At 47.5% G+C, this 20,411-nt stretch overlaps 1 protein-coding gene across 2 annotated transcripts in view; it reads right to left on the reverse strand.

Moving 5' to 3' along the window:
• Nucleotides 1-10,209: 10,209 nt before the first annotated feature.
• BOK (BCL2 family apoptosis regulator BOK) overlaps nt 10,210-20,411 on the reverse strand; it is a 34,763-nt gene continuing 24,561 nt past the window's right edge. For both annotated transcript variants that reach the window (XM_075417771.1, XM_075417770.1), the window contains 2 exons: nt 16,390-16,553; nt 10,210-11,416 (listed from right to left, as the gene is read on the reverse strand). In XM_075417771.1, the coding sequence (XP_075273886.1) occupies nt 11,291-11,416; nt 16,390-16,553 (290 nt within the window). In that variant the 3' untranslated portion in view covers nt 10,210-11,290. The remainder of the gene's footprint in view (nt 11,417-16,389; nt 16,554-20,411) is intronic.

Here is a 20,411-nt window from a genome sequence, read left to right on the forward strand (position 1 = left end):
TACTGTACCTGGATAGTAACAGTAATTTTTTTAATTCCCCTTTCCTAACTATAATAGTGCCTAACGCACGGAGGCTGGCAACAGCCCAGCTGCTTGCAGCACGTAGAGGTCTGTGGCTGGGTCGGAGCCGGGAGAGCTGGCTGCCACCACAACGCCATTGCCAGCATCCCTGTGGCGGGCCGAGGGCACAGCTGGAGGGCACAGCTGGAGCACCAGCGGCCAGGCATGTGGTTGTGCTGGCCGAACAGCAACGGAGAAAAGCCAGAAGAGAAGCTAGAGAGGCATTAGCGAAAGCAGACACGAGTCTGTTTTTTGCATCTGCTTTGCTTTCTTGAGTATCGTGTTGGCCGGGAAAGCGGGGTAGCTGTCGTCCAAAGGGCACAAACCCCAGATTTAACTGAGGGTTTGAGTTTTGTGGTTAACTCTGCTCCATGGCTTCAACTGCGTTCACAAATGCTGCCCATAAATGTTTGTATCTGCAGAAGCAGTGCCCCAAGCCTGGAAAGGCAGCCCAAACTCTGCTTCCTTCTGGTGCGCGTTTTCTTTGCTGGTTTGTTTTGTTTTCCAAGACTGGCAATGGTGCCTCCTTTGTCTAATGGCTTTATTTTGAATGCTTGATAGGATACACATCACCAGGGAACCAGAGTGCTTAATTACAAACATTTTCAAAGAAAATGGAGCATCTTGCTGTGGATGGGTCTACTCAGCATCACTGCTGCTGCCTGGACAGCCAAGACAGACAACTGCCTGCCTTCCTGCCTGAGGGCTTTAGGACTGGCTCAGAGAGACCGGAGCTGCACGGATGAGGGTGATGTTTACGTTCCCACACTGTTTTTTAAGTCAAATCACATATTTGGTTGAACTGTTACTAAAGGAGAAGAGGAAAGTGTCAGGGTTTTTTCCGAACACTCTGTTTATGTTCTCCCAGGAGTGCCTGGAGAACAGGCACGTATTTAAATGTTTTTACTTTTTTGAGCTGTTTTTCTGTCTTCTGTGCACTCTGGCCATTCCTGCTGTAGATCCCCTTTGTCTGTGCCATGTATACATCCCTCTGTCAGGGACGGCGCGCTCCCCCAAGACGCACCCATGCTGCTGCCTTCCCCAGCGCAACAGCAGCGAGATGGCAGCGTGCAAGGGGTCTGCAGGGACACGGCGATGGGCTCTTCCCCAGCTCTGGCCGTGGGAAGCAGCATCAGGAGCTGCCCAGAGACTACCCCGGGGAGGCTGCTGCTCATTAATACACCAGGCTTTTAGGGCAGGCGCAGGCAGGTAGTGTTGCCCCCTTAAACCTGCTCATTTTAAGGGGGCAGGTTAAACACTGCTTTGCTCTCAGAGTGTCTTGTGCTCTGGTAAAGCCCACTCTCAGGAGCTGTCAGCCAGGTAAAGTGTGATTAACAGCCACTCCTGTTGTGGGAGAGGCTGCGTGGTCTCATCCCATCCAAAACCCAATACCAACTTGGTTGGTTTAATAGCAGAGATTATTATACCCAAAGTACCCATCCCTCATCAGAGAGCTCTTTGCCTTTGAGTTCGAGGCACTCAGTAAACCCAGAGCATGGTGCTGGGCAGGAGGAAGAGAGAAGAGCTGGCTTTTCAGCATCACCCAGAGGCCCCTCACAGTCCTGTGCCCGCAGCATGTTCCACCTTATAAGCCTCCCGCCTCCTCTGCACAGCAGTAGGTGGTGGAGCAAGCAGCTCCCCCAAAGCACCCAGGAGAGATGGTTTTCTGTAGAGGGCAGCGACAGTAAATTAACGTGGAAGAGACGACACAACATTTATAGATGGGATTAATCCAAGAGCCTGTTTCATGCTATCATTGTTGCACGAGATTGCTGCACCGGTGTCTTGTGCACTGCTTCCCTCCATTTCAAGGTTCATGTGCTTCAGCGTTGCCAAACCCTGACTTCTCCAAGCAGCTCTGTGCCTGCCAGCGACTCACTGAGCCGCAGCTTCACCTAGTCTTCACCACATGGCATAACTGCAGGGTGAGGACAGTTTCTCTGCCAGAAATTGTTCCCTGGTTGCTGTGCAGTTCTTGTGTTTTTTTTTTTGGTCAGCTTTGGCCCAGTTGTCTTTCGGTCGTCTTCCAGTGCCACCAGCAAGTCACAGCATCTTCTCATTCTCCTCTGAGCAGCTTCACCACATGCCTGGTCCAACCCCTTGGTCTGAGGCTTCTGGCCACCTAAGGGACATGCAAAGCCAGATGGACTTATGCAGCCTGGCACTGGGAGCCTGGAGTGGATATTCATAACTTTTCCCCAAGCATTTAAAGCCAGCATTGTGTTCTGTAAGTTAAGCATGAAAGTCAGATAAGGTGGGGGAGACAGAAAGCAGCTGACTCGTGCTTAGAGGTTGTTGTCACCCGCTGGCATCCACACACCAGCCAGCCACCACAGTGGCTTGGGCGTGCTGCCTGCCCATAGCACAGGCACTGCCCAAGAGCTCTTGTTTCACCCCTTCAAGGGGTCAGGGCTTGTGTACAACTTCAGCTGTAGGACATTAAACCATGCTGTTCGCTCCCTTAATGCTCCTTGCTTGCTGCACTGTTTGGTTTTTGGTAATGGGATGGGAGCAGTTCTGCACCACCAGTGGTAACGGGTCAGGATGGATCACGCAGAAACTGCGGCACTGTGAAATAATCTCCGCGTAAGTGTTTAAAGTGCATTTGGTATTCTTTTTAATCTGCCTTTTCATGCATTGCTAGCTCATCACTAGTCAGTGAAAAAGGCAGGAAACGCTGCAGAAAACAGCATTTGCATGCAGTCCTGCTCCTGCTGCCCCCCTCCCCGGTCCCCGCACGCCCACACAGCCTTGGCTGCTCCGGCACAGGCTGGCACGCTGGCAGTCCTACCGCTGCCGCCAACACGCGTGGCGACGCCTCGCAGCCCCGCTGAGACCCCAGCCGGAGGCCAGCCGCAGCCCAGGGCAGGTTGGGGAAGAGATTGCAAGGACAGGAAGACTCCTTCTGTTCTCCAGCTGACCACAGCTACCCTGCGAAATGTTTTCTCGAGACAAGCCACCCAGTGTTTCACTCCTTCAAAGCCTGAGGACATCACTGTCCCTGGAGAAGCTGCCGAAGTAAATTGGAGGCACTTTGCTAAATCTTTTAAGTGAACGATAGTGGGATTAAATTCCACTTTTGATATAATCCTCAGCCCCACCTTCAAAGGAAGTGCCGCACTGCCTCCAGCCCCGGCTGGTGCCTCTGTGCTGAATCACTCTGATCCCAACATAAATAAAGCTCTTTGAAAAAGGGCAAATGTTTTCTCAACTGCTCTTCTTCTCTTCAAAAGAAAAAGAGGGGATGATTGAAATTTTTATGTCTACAGACATAAATGTATGCAATCAACAAATGCTTCTTAGTAAGAAGCTATCTTCGCAAGATATCTGGGTTCTGGAAAGTACATTGTAAATCCATGGGACACTCTTGGACCACACTGCTCTCCTTACAGCTTTTCCTTCTCCTTTCCTTCAGTGCTACACATTTTATGAACTCCTAAATGGGTTGATTTCAGTAACTGCATATTAATATTAGCATGTTGTCTGTTCAGGCTCCTGGTGTCCCCAAGACTTTGTGTCTGCTTAGCCCCGGAGCTGTGTTGGCCCCAGGAGGCAGCAAACACAAACAGCCCCTTGGCATGACAGGCAGCTATGCTGCGAAGGATGAGAGCCCTGGGGTGGGTTCCCAGCTGCCTTCTCACCACGGCGGCTGCTCGGGGAGCTCCCGTGCCCTTACCCATCACGCGGATGGTTGTATGCTCCTTCTCCTCCAGCTCCAGTTCTGAAACAAGAGCTGAAGCCCAAAACCAATGGGGCAACCTTTCTGTCAGCTCTGATGGCAGGTTATGGGTAGACTTACAGCATGTGCTAAGCTCAGGACTGAACACTATGAACCCCAGCCCAGCTCTCCTCCACTTTGGAAGTTTTTAGAAACTAGACTTCAGCATTCATTCACAGAAGTCCAACGTTTTCCAACCTGAGAGGGCAAGTTCATGCCACCCTGAGTCCTTGGGCAGCACAGACAGACTCGCAGGCTGCCCATCCAGAGGGACAGGGACGATGGAGCGGGCATCAGAGACAGGAGAGGACCCACTGAGCCCTCTCGATGGACAGCAGTGCTCTTCCCCCCTACCCCAGGGCTGAACCTCGCCTGGCTGCAGGCACAGCCTCAGGCTCAAGTCTACTTTTGCCAGATGCCCTTATCGCAACGCCTCAACCCAGCACAGCCTGGCAGCTCGCAGAAAGCCTGGTTGGTTTTGAAGGCTGCCTGGAAAATGTCACCTAGTACAGAGCATCTCCCTGAGCCTCCAGCCAGCCCTGAGCTGGTCCCTTTGAAGGCCTGGCTGTCTCATAAAGCTTGAATGCTGGCCCACCGACTGCAGCAGCAATATTACTGCAACTTTTACCTCCCCTTGCATGGCCTTCACAGCACCAGACCTGTAACTGTTACACAGCAGCTCACTGTAGCAAAAATTAACATGCTTAACACAGAGCCTTCCCATTCAGCTACCCCACACGGCTTCCTCACTCCAACCAGACATCACCCCTACAGAAAACCTCAAGCTTGTGAATGCAATGCCAAAATAACACAGGGCATTCTATTAACATTTGTTATTAATAAATTGCTTAAATTTAAGCAAAGCTGCTGTGCAATTTTTCCAGTCTTCCCACTAATGTGCTGCAGCGTTTGGGAAGGGTGTCTCGTAATCTAGATGTAGCTAGTTACAGGCTCCGGTGGGTTTATTGCTTGTAATAATATACTGCCTTGGCTTCATTTTGTGAATCAGTTGCTCTCCCTCAGAGACAAAGTGTTGTACTAAACGTGTAAGTATTTTTAGTAGTGCTGTTCTCTTTCTCTGGCTAAGCCATAAAAACCAAGGGCACAGATATTCCAAGCATCTTTTCCCAGCTTCCAGTAACCTACCATTAGCCACAAATCACAGGCTCGCAGCATGCATCAGCCTGGTGAGTACCAGCAGCTGTACCCAAACCCTTTCAGCAGCCAGGAGAACACGACACAACACTTCTAGGGTTGTTTGCTCCCTTTCAAATGCCAGTCGTGCTTTCTGCTTTTCCACCCTGTATAAAAACACGCTGTCAGCCCTAACAAACGGGAAAACATGCCAGGCAATGAGGCCATCGCTGCGGGTATGATGCTGTTCAGGATAGCACCCAGCTCTGCCCTAGCACCAGACGTTTTGGAAAGGGTTGCCTTCTCTAGGAGAAAAAACAGCCTGCTGGGTCAGATGGCCATGGGGGTCAGACACTTTTCCTCAGGAGCTCTGGCAGCAAACCTACACTTCAAGCATTGAGAAGGAAAGCCTGACAGCACAGGCAAGGGATTTTTGCCGGTAGAAGCTGGCCAGGCTTAAGAAGGGCAGTCTGGCCATCTCCTGGCTGAGGAACTGAGAGCAAAGTACATTCTAGCAGCTTACTGGTGATTTAATTTTTCTTTTGAAGTGCCAAGGAGATCAAAATAAAAGGCTTGGCTTTTTTTTTTAATCCCCTTCTTAGATTACCAGAAAAAAATCCACAGTTCTGGTGAGAAATCGGAACAAACTGTCACCGTGGCAGCCACTGCACCGCCCCCGACTCCCACCTCCACACTAGGAGCGAAAAAGTGACACCCTGATGCCGAGAGGGCTTCAAGTTCAACATTCGTGCCACTTTACATTTCCTGGACACTGGGAGAATGGATCTGCATTGCAGGGACTGGCTGCGGGAACTCCAGCTGCTGCCTAACGTGAGTCAGGCAAGATACTGGGAGGGAGCACCTCGTGCGGTGGGACAGAGCGAGCTACTGCAGGGCCTGATCCTGCCAAGCCTCTCAGCTTCCATCAGATCAGTGATGATAAAGGTCCTCAGTACTGCCCGTAGTCCTCCAAAATCCAGACCAGTTGCCCTTCAGTTGAGTGAAAGGGACTCCAGGTCAAGCCCAGCACAAGTCACATTCTGGTGAGGGATGGGGGTGTTCTGGAAATAGAAAACACACCTTATCTTGCTCAAACACAGAGCTTAACAAAAGTATGAGTGAAGGTCATGAGACAGGGCCAGTAATGGAAATTTTAAACTAGGGACTGAGCTCTTTAGAGGTTTTTTTTCTGAGCTTAGCTTCACAATTCAGTATTTGTTATAAGCAGAGATGTATCATCAAAAAGTGTTCCTGCCAGGATGGAGAAGACAAGCTCTAGTGCTGTCTGCTGGTCTACGGGCAGCAAAAAGAGATTAAGTTTCTTCTGAGCGAAAGCTCTGAAATATTCTTGTAAGGAAGTTGGAAATTCCCTTCCCAACACTTTTTTTTTTTTTCTCCTGTGAGAGGGGGAGCTTTTTTTTCATCTGACCTTGCCTGGACATGGACTGCATGTCGTGTGATTGACCCAGGGGCAGTCTATTTCCCACAGACTCTGCTCGAACGTGCAATGCACTTCCAGGACCTGGGTGACAGTGTAAAGTTCAAGCAAGGATCGCTCTGCTTAGCTGTGCTAGGGGCTTGTAATCCCAGTGGGTCAAAATGTTTAGAGTTAAAGAGGTTACAGGCTGTTCTGAGGGAGTATTTAAACCCCATCTGTCAAACCACTTGCACGGAAGAAATTTATAGACTCTGCCAGTGGTACATTATATTGCTGTTTTCTTGTCTTTAATTTAGTAGCATGCATTGTTTTCATGTTGCCCTAAGAGAATAATTAATTTGTGGCAAATTTATGCCTATAAAAACAATAAATACTAGATTTAAAAAACTAACAACAGTAAAGCAATTCAAGGAGCCACATGTTGATGACAGCCACATGAAGAAGGCTCTTGGCAAAGCCGCTAGAATGCCTTAGGGGCCTGATCTTTTCAGAAAGCCATCTGAGGGACTTGAAACGTGCTTCGTATTCAGTTTAACGGTGCACAAAACCCCCAACTTTGCACATTAAAAGGAGAATAAAAAAAAAAGAGATATGCAGAGTTTTTTCTCAGGGTCTAAACAACAAGTTTGAAAACGAGGAAGTCTGGTACTGCAATTTTCCAGGAAACCTCAGCGTTGCTCCCTGCTGCTATTGTTCCGTACTTCAGTGTAGAATACAGATGCAGGTCTGATAAACCAAGGGCTTCACAGATTGTTTTCTTTGCATTTACAGGAGGAAAGGCAGTGCAGGGACACAAGTGACATCTGCTGCAAGTCTGAGACCACTTCAGTTTCTTTAGTTGCCTTGAAGAAGGTGAACAGACTGCTAATATTTGACAAGAGAGAAGTATAAGTAAGACTGTGGTTGAAGCAATGTCAGGTCTAGGACACGATAAGCATTGCTCAAATACCCGTCACTGAAATACCCAAGCCGAGATAGCTTTTCTGCTCCCTACCTTTTTGATACAGCAAGTATTTCCGTGGACTGAATGTAGGTCTATTACACAGAAACAGTGAATGAATACCATGCCGGGGGTGGGGTGAGGGCGATAATCCGTACTGGAGCACGTTCTGCGAACAAAGGAGTGCTGAAACTCAGGTTCCTCCAACGCTCAGCTCTCCAACCTTGGCATTCCCTGTTGTAATAGCTCAAAGGCCACTCATCTGCAAAATACTCCACATCCAATAAAATATTCAAGATGCCGTTTCCCCATCTCCAACCCTTTCTCCCTCCTCCTGCTACTCCCTAGGCGTCTCCCATACCTGGCCTCCACTGCAACAGCCGCAGCTTCCCCCTGTGCCCCCAGCCTCTTCTGGTGTGACAGCAAAGCAGAGTTTGGCTGGATTGCACCTGTGCCAAGTGACTTCTGCCTAACAGGGGGTCTGTCCCCTGCCCCTGTTGCGACTGCTGCCCTTCAGCAAAATGGGATGAAAGTGAGCAGTGGACCGAAAGGTGACTGGGCACAGGGAGCAACTCCCCAAGACAGTTCATGTGTCTGTAAGTCTCATTTAGAACATTCAATGTGAACAAAACCGCTTAAAAAGATGAAGGCAACTTTCACTACAAGTAATTTTCTCAAGCACGTAATTGGAAACACTAGGGGAAAAAAAAAAGTGAGATGTTTTTGATGCTGGAAGAGGAACAGAAGCCAGGCTTTCAACATGAAGAAGCATAATAGTACTAACCTTGGTACATACATTCTTGGATTTCTTTAACAGCTAAATAAATTAGACACACTCCTAGGACTTTCACCAATCATATAAAAGGAAAATGTTTAATGGGGTGACAAACAACGAACCCTGATGTCTCCCACCAGGTAGGACTGGCCAAAAGGGAAGAGGGAAAAGAAAAATCACAGAGCTACAGAACTGTTGAGATTGTAAAGGACCTCTGGACGTACTCTGAAATACCTAAATATTACAACTAAAACTGAACGTAACATAAATACTTGGCTGAATTGGGCTCGAGACTGTTGCTTCCCAAACACACAGCAGAGTGCACAATTCTATTTGCTGTTTATTTTGGCAGCAAGACTTGTGCCAATGTGGTTATTGCAGAAGGATCAAGAAGGGCAAAAGTATCATGCTGGTTTAACACAAAGTGCAAGACAAGCAGCACACTGTTCAACTCCGGGATGTACATTGCAGGGACGAGCAAATGCAACAAGAAAGACGAAAGCCAGAGAAGTCTGCAACCGATCTGTGGGGAGCTCCACCACCTCTTCATTATCAGCAGCTTCCAGGCTCAGTCTTTGTCTGCCTGCCTGTGTAACCCCCTTCCCACCCACACACATTCCTTTCCAGCAACGCTGTTTTCTTTGGCTTATCTTTTTGTTAAACCCACTTAATTGGTGCATTTAACACTTTATGTTCCCTAATAGTCCCTCTGATATCACTTTTTTACTGAAAAAGCAGTCATAGCCTTAAGTACTACATTTTGAAACAGCATCTAAATTGAGAAAAGTATTGACAGTCCCAGTGTTCAACTGCGCTAGCTCCATTAACTCACAGACACTTCATAAAACAGGAGGCATGACAAGGCAAGCTGGACTTTACGAGCTGTGAAACTGTCCAAGTCAAAGTCTGCACTCAACGAGGGTATTTGCAGAAATCTGAAGTCTCCATTTTCATAAGCTCCTTTAAGACAACGAAGCTGCATCCCCCTGCAATGAACTATAGGGCTTTTATTGCATCTATTGCAGATCAGAGGGGATCCTCTCTGCTGCTGGAAGTGTGATTAGTTTAGTCCACCACATACGCTATACCTGGTTTGAATTTCCACAGCCAGATCTATCAGGAATCTAAGGAAGAAGGAGAGGTGCCAGTAAAACCCTTAATGCCGATATAATTATGTCGGGAAGAAAAAAAAAAAAACAACCTTTGGCAACTTGGGTTTGCTGGGGGAACTGCTGCAAGCTTCACACACACAAGTGCACCAACTTCAGGGCACCATCAGCTGCATCCACACTGGGAACTTTGTCATTATACCCCCCGAACTTTTAATATTGTAGCCAGTCTGCCTAGACATTGTCAAAGGCAGCATGCAGCTTCGATACACAGCTGGAGGCCTTCTTGGTGAGTCTTTTTGTTGGGGGATTGGAGTCAGGGGGAGGTTGTCTTTTAAAGGTTTTGCTCCACAAGAATTACTTTACTACTGAAAAAGTACAAGCAGACTGAGCTATTAAAGCACCCTTCACTGCGGGTGTAGCACTACGGGTAAAGTTGAGCCTGGTACGTGTGTGTCAAGGCATCAGCAGAAGTGCAAAAGGCTAGACCAGCCAAAAGCAGGACCTTGCAAGGGCACAGCCACCTACATATCCTCTGCCAGCAGTTCTGTTGCTCAGAGTACAGCACTACGAACTGCTAACAGAAACCTGTTGCACAGATACAACCGAAAAGTAAAGGCTTTGCTTTATTCTCAAACCCATTTGTAACTTCTGGATGGAAACAGTAAAGCCCTTCTAAACACAGTGTGTGGGAGGGAAATTAGGGGAAAAAAAATTCAGTAAAAACTGCTATAATGCCACATGTTCTTAATCAAGAGCAGTGTTTTTCTGTGATACCACGCTCTTGGGAGCAAGGCACCAAGGAGGATGTCTCCCACAAGGCTTTGGCAGAGAAGAGTCTCCACGGCCTTCCCCTGCCCACAGCAGCAAGGCCCCACTTCTGTCAGCGAAAACAGCATGCTTGTGACATGGTAACAACATGGGTTAAATTCCTAGCATCAACCAGGCGAGTTGTAGTTTTAACACGTTAACATGTTCTACCAGGGGAAAAGCTGAAGTATTTTTAGCATGGCCTGAGTGTTTGTCTCTGCACTGTTCTGGCCTTTTTTGGAATTTTTAACTCTGGAAACAAACACAATACCCTTTGCAATAGTGAAACACCACCTATTTTATTGTTTGCCACAAAGACGACTGTGAGTTGTACTTCTGGAGACATTAAAGGAGAAACATAAATCAGCTACTTTTGACACAGCTTTCCCCCTTCACGACACCAGACAGTTCACTTAATGTTTCCCTAATTCCCACCCATGCCCCCCAGCCTTTCCTACTTACATGCTTAACTCTGACGAAATCTCAGTGGAGAAAACATTTTTCTTCATTAAGAAATTCAGTCCTGAGTTGTTGCTTGAAGGCGTTGCCCCTCACTGTCCTGTTTGAAATGGTGTGTGAACACAGCAAGAGGACTCAACAAAATACACTTGCAAACTGCATCACATGCAACTGCCCTCAAGTCCTGCCCCTCGCCACAGAAACTCCGTCTGATGTCCAAGATACAGCAGGGAGAAGCATCTGATGACAGCACGTTTGTTTTTATCACGATAAAAGCTCACAGCTCCATTATCCCCTCCACCATGCTGTGCTGGGGGCAGAGCCCAGCAGGCTAGAGTTAGGTATAAAGGAGGAGATGGAGTTTAAGCACAAATGTAACAACAAGAATCAATGCAAGGCAAGTCAGAAGACTGAAAGGGGACTCACATAGTGCAAAGGAGGGACTCTCCTCCTCTCCTCCATGTTCTATCCCACCTCAAATAATACCCCCACCCTCCTCCCCTCTGCCTAGCACTAGGATAAGCACGCAACACAGCCATAAGGAGAAGATGTCTGACAGTCCACATTGCACACAGCTGCAGTCAGCGTGCCCAGCGACTGGCAACGTCCAGGCCACACACACAAATCATCCAGAGAAACAAACTCTTGAAAGGATTAATGGTGAGAGAGGCTCCTGTGGCTGCAAAAAGGAGATCGTGGCGATCATCTGCTCCCAGCTGAAGGGAGAGGAGAACAAGCCTTTTGTCTGTCCCAGTTCTTCTCTTCCTCCTCTTCAGAGATTGCCATTACCACTGCTTCTGGAGTGGGGGAGGAGGTGGGGTAGGGGGCTGCACTTGGCGACTCAGATTCATCTCTCAGGCAGCAGGACGAAGAAGATAGCCTTGAGGAAGTGACCAAAGCTGCAAACAGCGGCCACGAGCCAGTGGGAGCGAAGGCTGGGGTCAGTATTCACCACGCATTTTGTGATGTCTGCCTAATGAGGAGGGAACAGAGATCATCAGAGAGAGATGCCCAGAACCATGGCAGCCACCGCTGCGGACTCTCCCAGCCCCGCAACCCGCAGCACCGTGCCACCGCTGCTGCAGCACCACTTTGCCACATTGTTAACAGCCACAGATGCTTGCTCTGATACTTCCACACACTGCAAGTTATTAAAACAGGCTCAAGATCTCTGTGAAACACACTTTCTTCATCAACAAGATGAAGTATCCCCCTTTTCAGCCAACCCTGGGGAAAGAAATGCTACAGGAAGATTGTTGAGCATTTTCCATTTTGAATACCTAAATAAAAGAAACTTTCTTCCCCTTTTTCAAAAGAGCTAGGAAGCCTTGGCAACATCAGCAGTCTCATCCTTTTCTGTAAAGCAAGATGCTTCCCAGAGGTTGTCCTGTTTAATATCAGCTCAAGTTGCGTGCACTTTTTCTCTTGTCTCAATGTTTGATTTGGAACCCATTCAAGCAAGCCAACCCCTCATTTAAATCTAAAGCAATGCAAGCTTTATTTGTGGAAATATGCACGCTGGCAGAGATGCCTCCCAGACGCGTGGGCCAGATTTAAAGATCACTTGGGCAGCTGGCTTCAAGTATTAACAAGAATAGAAGCAGGCCTGCAATGAATAAAAAACAACAACAATCCAGCAAATTCATGAGGACAGGATCTCAGCTGGCATGGGGAGGAAAAGGTGGAAAATATCTGGAGGGTAAAGTGAATGGGACAGAGGTGGATAGAAAGTTGCATCTTCTGGTGGGGGAAACAAATTAAAGTTCTGCCAGCAATATAATTGAGTTTGTGGTTAAAGTTCAGCCCAGCACAAGGAGATATGGACCATAGTTCTGTAACAGAGGGAGCACTGTTAGCACATCAACTTGATGCGGTTTTCAGAAACGGCTTTTGGGTGGCAAATATGAACAAGAATCAGGTCACAAGGAGGGTAAACATTCATTAGCCCTAAAAGCTTTTTCATTACAAGCTTAGCTCAGCAGTTTTCCAAGTTTGCCTTCTGACACAAGGTGCTCGCTGACCAAGCAGCGGGAAAGTCAGTGTCTGAATCCTGAGATGTTCCTCCCACAAAATGGGACACGAGAGCTGCTGAATACCCCAGTAATCTTTTCCAGTATTCCTACCTGTGTTCAAGTCATGGGTGAGCCTCACCTGACCAACCCTGGTAATTATTAGAAGAAAACAAAAGGGGGACTGAAGGGACAAATTGCCATGTCTGGTTAGTGAGTATAGCCACGCTAACTGACTTCACTGTCATCTATGGACCAAAGTTCTGTCAACTGCAACCTCAAAAGCCTCCCATGTAGTTCCTCCCTCACAGAGAAGTCCGAAAGGCTGGCACGCTGTTCTCCGGGGACCATTAGGAGATGCCAAGCCCATGAATAACTGACAAGTAGAGGCTGCAGGAGGAATGAATACAGGGCATGCAAGGACGGGAAGAAACAAGATGACAGGAGGAAGCCGAATCGGCATGTGGGGCGCTCCTGAGGATGAACAAGCAAGGTGTGGAAATCCTGATGCTTATAGCTACAAAAGCACAAGCAATCATAGCAAGCAGCCAAGATAGCACATAACAGAAGATGCTGCAACGTCGTACCAGTGGTTATAGGTACTTTATCTGTATTGTGGAGGAAAGTAAAATGGGCCTGCCTAACTGCTTTCAGTGATGACTTAGCAAACTCACCCTATTGGCATCTGAAGAAAGTCTGAACCAATTCAGCCTGTCCAATTTTAGGGACCAGCACAGTGTCAAATCTAAAACACAGTTTTGTCAAGCTGTCTCTTCAGTCAAGAGAAGTCATGACATGCAGGTACCTGTCTGAACATGTATTCAGACATCAGGGTAGCTGACCAATAAAACCTAAGCTCTGAAGGGCTTTAGTGCCTCATACAAACAAATACAAGGCCCAAATATGCACACTGGGCTGATTACAGCTGCAGAGGGTTAACTTCCACATGAGAAAGTGTGAACTCATTAAAGCTGTGCTATGCCCTACCAAAGGCAATGACCTCACTGCAGCTAATCAAGCAGACCTGCAGTCAGAAGCACTTGCAAATTTGTATGGTGCTTGCTTAGATAAACAAAACTGCTCAACTGTTTAACAACTGCCTTAGCTATTGTTATCCAAATAAATCATATCTGATACAGCACTGGAATCGAAAATTTCAAAGCTACTTAATAAAATAGGTCTTGGACTCATGTGATAAACTGTTGCAATGGCAGTTTGATCTTTGCTTGTTAATTATTCAAACAAGTTCAAGTTGTACGCTCTTCTTCGTAGCAAGAATAGCTGGTAAGATTAAAAAAAAAAAAATCTTTCTGTTCTACTGTAAAGCCACTACAGAGGCTGCAAACTCTCCCCAGGGAGAGATGATGCCTCAAAGGTTTAAACAGTTCTTGTTTCTCTTAAGAGGCTTGTTTCGGGTTGGGCTTTGGGGAGCAGGGTCTTTCTCCACCCTGTGGAAGCAGTACCTGAAACTACCGCTGAGTGGAGATTTTCAAATGCCTTTCCACGGTCTCCACGGTGGCTTTTCTGAAACAGCTCAGAGCGCAGTGGTTCCTTTTGGCAGCCTGCACCTGAGCGAATGCATAGGAGACAGGGGCCATGTGCACAAGGGAAACCAAGACTCCACGCCAAGACAAACTAACAACCAGCTAGGTCAGGCAGCAGATGAAAGGGTCCCCACTACAGAGCTGCATCATCTGGACTGTTTGTGAACAAGGCTGCGAAATTTCATGCTGCAGTGCCTAGATAAAGGGGAAGAACATTCAGGGAAGCACAGCACAAGATGGTAAGAGGATTAGCAGCCTTTCCCCAGACTGAAGGAACCACTCATTTCTAGAGGGAAAATATCTCCTTGTTGCTGCCCAAAATTGCTGATAAGGGTACTGGAGACAGGTTGTGATCAGCACAACCCAGCAGCTTTTACAGTCGTTTTGTATGATCTGGAACGGTGAGAGTGGCTTCCCTGTCTTAGGGCCGGATCCCCAGAGCAAGCAGCATAGGTTCAGCAACTCCAATAGAAACGTGCTGGCCATCCAAAGAGGGATGATGGGCTTAAGGAGCTAGCAGTGGACAGGGCTTATCTCTTCAGCTGCAAAGAGCTGCTTCTGGTCAGGGGATGGGTTTTGTGGCTTGTTTGCTATGCAATAAACTTTCAAAAAATATCCATTTGGAATTATCAGAACAGCCTGTTTTGAACTCTAATAATATACTACAAAAAAACATACTAACTTATCAGAAAAGCATGTTTTACCAAAGTAAAAAATTAGCTGAAGACTAGGAGACACATGCCTATACAACATTTCAATTTTAATGGAACTGGATTCTTTCCAAAGGAAAAATTATTTCAGAGAATACATTTCAACCAGCTCTACAGGTACCCAGTTAAAGCAAGCCTCAAATGATACCGAGGCACAGATTTCACAAGCAGGAACAGTGCTACTTAAATCAGTTGCTTTCCCAGGATATACTCTTCAACTACCTCTGCACAATTATTTGTGCAGACACAGAATGAAACAGATCAGGCAATTCAAATCAAAGGTTACTTTTCAGTCCAGCCAAACAGTTCCCTGACCCGGCTGGCCTCAAGGTCACACAGTTTTAGAAACAGCACAAATGATTTAAGGTGGCAATGACACTCACTAACTGTAAGGGATCCAAAACCAGAGCAATGCTACTTTTCCAGTTGCCCTTCATCCAGTAGGTGCCTTCACTCCTGGACAAACTAGGTGACTACATCAGCTACAGGCACACTTGGGAAGTCAGTGCTCAGTTTGGAAAAAGACACCCCCTTTTTCCGGGTCTCTGCAGGCTGGGGAGCCTGACAATTTCCTGACAGCTCAGAAGTAAGTATCACCTCTTGCAAAGGAGGGTCTTTGTCACTGTGGCTCAGTCTGGAAAGGGTGCCTGCCTTGGAAACAAGAGGTCCCATGAGCTCAGTGGTGTCACGTGCCAATATTTAGCTCCCGGCAGCATCTGCCAGGCAGTACACCACAGTCCTTTCGGCTGTATTCCTGCAAGGAGTGTCTATATCCCTGCCACACAGGCACAGAGACCCTGGCGCATCATACATACATCGCCCAGCTGCCAACTGCTAACATAGCCAACCAGCCATCCCAGTCTCCCACAGAGCTCACTAGAAAGGTGTCTGGCTATTCCACAGCACCAAAGCAAAGCTCTCACTCTGAACCATCCTCCACAGAAGCATTGTATGTCCTGTTGGGTACAGAGAGAACCAAAGAAATCAGATGTTTAAAGCCACAAGATACGGAGCCACACTCAGAGTAGCACTGTGCCTTACCCACAGTCTCAGAGCAGGCCAGTGCCAGCCATGAGCCCTCCCACTGTCGATAGGCGTTAGGAGTGCCTGTGAAAGCATGAGCGTGCTACAATTTGAGCTACATCAGAAGAAGTTATTCATGGAGCATTGTCAGGTCAGGGAATGGCACAAGCTACCAGGTTTAATAACCCTCTAAAATTCCTTATGGTGGGAAGTCATGTTAATATAACAAGCTTTGACTTGGAGAACTGTGGGGCGGATGGCAGGTCTCATTTATTCAGTTCCTAGAAAACAGCTGCCCAAGAGAATGACCCCTATTGACAGCATCCCACTATGACTAGCTGGCAGCTCCTGTGATGTTCAGGTCAGGAACAGAAGAGGCACTGGTGGGTCAGGATGGAATTAGTCCGGCCACACCTACGCAGGAAGCTGAGGAACAGAATAGCTGGTGTAGCTGAGGATGGAACCATGATGCAGTAAGAGAGCTATATGGAGTCTAGCACAGGTGCAAGTAGCACAGTGGTGGCCACAGGGCTGTGGAAGAGAATCTCCTTCAATATTTTTCTGCATTATGCTGCAGTGGGATCACTCTTGTTTTCATTAACCAGGTTATTTTCTGGTCTGCAGGTGTAGAAACAAGCTTGATCAGATAGTATGTCTTACCCAGCCTCCTCTCCTTTTCAGCCACATCACCAAGGTCTTGCGGACAAACTCTCCCAGGCAGTCTACGATGGTGTGAACCATGGCTGGCTGGGCATGCCGCACGCAGTCTACCGCCAGCCCAGCTGCCACAGCATAGAGGGACACCACCTTGCCCCATGTTATGCCTATGAAAAGAAGAAAGGTCACTGATTTACACATGCATGTCTTGATTTACACAGATTTACACATGCTCAGTCTTGAATAATCAAAGGAAACAGCTCTCCTTCATTACATGTGCCCACACTATATGCGTGCAGCTCTGAGTTCAGGTGCAGCCACAGTTCTGTGTTCTCTCCGTCATGGGGGAAAAGAAATACTAGGGGACCAAGACTGAGGAAAATGGAGAAGCAAAATTCAACCTTCTGAGCTGGGCATGGTTTCACCCCCCACCCCACCCCCCAGCACTGGGTGCACAGCTTTGGAGAAAGCAGCCCAAAGTCATCATCAGAATTGGGAAGCTGTGCACCACCATGGTTTCTGTTGCCATTAACTCTCAGCCATGCACATGCTACACAAGGGGTGACTGAATTCAAAGAGTTTGAGCAACCTGGGGTTTTTGTCACCAGCACAACTCTTCAGCACCTTTTAGACAAAGCATTCATGTTTTGTTTTTTTTTCTAGATCAGAGGAGACTGTTCCAGTGTGACACGCAAAGCACACATGAGATAAGCATCTTTAGTCAGTTGTATCACGACACAAGAGTAAAAAAGAGAGGCAGAGCTATAGGACCAAGAGGGCTGGCATCCTCCTTGATGCAAGGAGTACATCTCTGTTTCCACCTGAAAACCAGGCAGCTTCAAGAATGTGGCTGCTCTGCCTTCAATACTTAACATCGCATAGCCTATCCCAGTGAAGGCAGTGCAGCGATGGAGTGTCAGTCAGTACCTAATCTCCCAGAAAACAGCCTTCCTGCTAGGCTGACCCGCCAGCTGAGAATGCTCCATGGAAGTCGTCCCAGCAGCAGTCATCTTCCTGTTAGTGCTAGCGATAAGCATCAAGCCCAGTTCTGGGTACCAGCCAAACTCCCTGGGTCTCCCTCGCACTTGGCCAGTACCACTGGGCATAAATCCTCCATGCTTAAACATTGCAGTCAGCAGCCCCTCATAAGGGCTTTTGTCAGGACCAGTGACCTGGAAATGCAACCCTTCTGCACCCATGTAGAAGAACTACCAATGGCACATGGATTTCCTTTGGATCCACTAGGAAATTTAATTCCCCTCCTCACTTTATTATCTGGAATAGCAGTATTTGACAAGCATACTGTGAAGTCTTTTACAGTGTTAGGTCTCTATGGAGTCTGTCCAAGGTCTCTCTCAAATGTAGTCAGAAGCCAGGTGAAGTTTCAGTATTTAAAAAACACATAAAACCATTCTTGCTGAGTTGCAACAAGAGAGAAAACAGGCGAGAGGAAGGAAATATTAGTTCAGTCACTAGATCTAAGGATCAGAAAGGGGTTAAACACACAATCAAGAAACTGGATGTGCTCAGCAATCTATCAGCCAAGAAAGAAAACCCTTAAATACAATTTAAATGAAGTAAAGAGTCTCCCTCTTTCCTTCATTGCACTCCCAGATTCCCAGGCACCCCAACCCATCTCTTTGGGATGCTCCCCACATTCCTTTATAATGCATGCCGGTTTCAGAGCATTTCCACAATCCTTTCACTTAGTGCCTCAAAAGGGACACTCACACTAATACTTTTAGGAATTACTTACTTTTTTTTTTAATTTTAAAATACAACAAGGATTAAACTTCAGAGCAACTGTTCAAATGTCAGGCGCAGGAATGGCTTGTTAGACTGAAGAAAATCCATTCAGTGTTCCAAAAAAGCCATTTTTCACTCATGACTGATATAAGATCAAAACCTACAGATGATCCTTTTGTCAGGCTCTGTAGCAACAGTAACAGCAGTAGTTCAGAGTCTCCTGTGATACTTTGTCCGTCACCAGCACTATCTTCAAGATTGGAGGAAGTCATTAATGAAGCTAAATTGGCTGTTATTCTTATTTTATTTTCTGAGTAGGCCTTGCAGTGCCCCTTCCCCAGAGCTGTCACTCAGGAAGTTCACTGCCTGTGTGGTATTCACCCTGTTTATCTGCCTTTCTCACATTGCGTGTCACCATGACAGCCAGCAGAACAAGCCAAGACAAGGCTATGAAACCACATGAGAAAATAATAGACAGAGGGCTTCTCCTGGCAAGAAAGAGGCTGTCCTTTTGCAGGTCAATACCCCTCCACCCACTGAAAGAGGCTTTAAGGGGTTACCTCTTGCTATCCGCAGTCTTCTGGAGCAGAGCCTCAGCTGGCTTATACTCAGCTTTAGTGTAAGTTAGTTTTTACAGTTCTCCATCCCTGCAGAAATGTAGCTCCTTGCATCTTGAGTTACGTGAATCAAAGTTACCCAAAATTCCAAGGGAGAGTTCACTGGCTTGTTCCCAAGGTTTTACTGACAGCGCTCTTTCTTAAAGATCTGAAGCAAGTCCATTAACTTTGAGATATTTACACAGCAGTAACTAAGACTGACCAGGGGCTGAAGCCAATCTGGCAGAGAAAGACAGCTGCAGTCCTGATTAACTTTGTTTTAAACCCAGGTTTTTCTTCCCAGCAGAAGAAAAGTGTATCCACAACCTATGAAAGATAAAGGCTCAATAGACCCACAATTTCCCTAAAACACAGGAAAGCAGTTTGCTCTACAGCCATGTCAGTCCAGATGTCTCCTCCCAGGGAGGATGGAGAGAAAGACCTTCAGCTCTGGCTTCTCTGCCAACTTGCTACGTAGTAGTGCTTGCTGCAGGACTTGCATGAGGTGAACGCTTCCCCAGCATACAGAGCCCCTCTTCCTTTCACATGGACAGCAGAAAGAGGACGAACTGTTGGCCAATGCTTATTGTGCTGATGGATGTGAAGGGCTCAGTGGTCACTTCCCATTAACCTCCTCTTTACAGAGCATGCCCATAAGGGTCAAACCAATCTTTCAGCCCGCTTTTCCTGTTACTGGCAGAGCTGGGCCACAGGGGTGAGAGAGGAGGAAATCCCATCCTGCTTTCTCCACACGGAAACTCCTATTGCTGCTGCTGGAGGTGGAAGATCTCAATCTGGCTGGGCTCCTCACTCGACACAGCAGAGCGCACCTTACACTCTTGATCACACAAGATGTGGTAGGGCAGTCCTGAAGCAAGGGAAGAGCAGACATCTACCTGCTCTAGACCAAAGCTGGGCTGTGCCTGTGGCTGGTCCCTCTGCCCCAGGAGGGCTCCAGCAGCCACCCAGCCCCGGGCAGGGCAGGGGAACAGGCCACAGCAGCCTCCATTCTGCACTTTTCCAGGACATCTTCTCCATTAAGTTTTCTCTCTCAAGGATTCCCTTGGCAGGAGTAGAGGAGCACAATCCACTGGAAGGGCAGTGTCTCTGCCCCCTGTGATGTCCAAACAAGGGTCAGGGTGACACTAGCTTGACGCATCCCTCAGCATGCGCTGGAATTGCATCTGGCCAGTGCACATGAGCAGAGAAGACACATTGCCTTGCTACAAATTCCTCAAAACGGCTGGCTGCCATCCACATTGGGTGAACTGGGCACTCACCACCAAGTGAGACAATCTATTTACAGCTTCCCACTGTGCAGACTAGCATGCACAGGAGCTAATGACAAGAGGGAATGGAAAAGTAGTCCAGAAAGGACTGATCACAACAGAGAAAGCTCTGAAACTTCTGCTTAGAGATGGAACAAAAGGACATGGAAAAAGTGAAAAGCTGTTTAGAAGGCATTTTAAAAAACAAGAAATACAAGTTGCAGACTCAAGGCCAGTCATAGAGCTGAAGGTATGTAAACACTGGCGGGCCCAGGGGAAAATGAATTAGCAGGAGAGGACCGCTCTTGAAAGTGTTCCCACTGCATATCAGCTTGCCTGCCCCAGGGGAGAGCTCAAGAACCCATGAGACACAACTGTGCAGAGTCTCAGAGCACCGCACTATCCAAGATTACTC

This window comes from Opisthocomus hoazin, chromosome 4, assembly GCF_030867145.1.
Source record: "Opisthocomus hoazin isolate bOpiHoa1 chromosome 4, bOpiHoa1.hap1, whole genome shotgun sequence".
In the NCBI taxonomy this organism is placed as follows: domain Eukaryota; kingdom Metazoa; phylum Chordata; class Aves; order Opisthocomiformes; family Opisthocomidae; genus Opisthocomus; species Opisthocomus hoazin.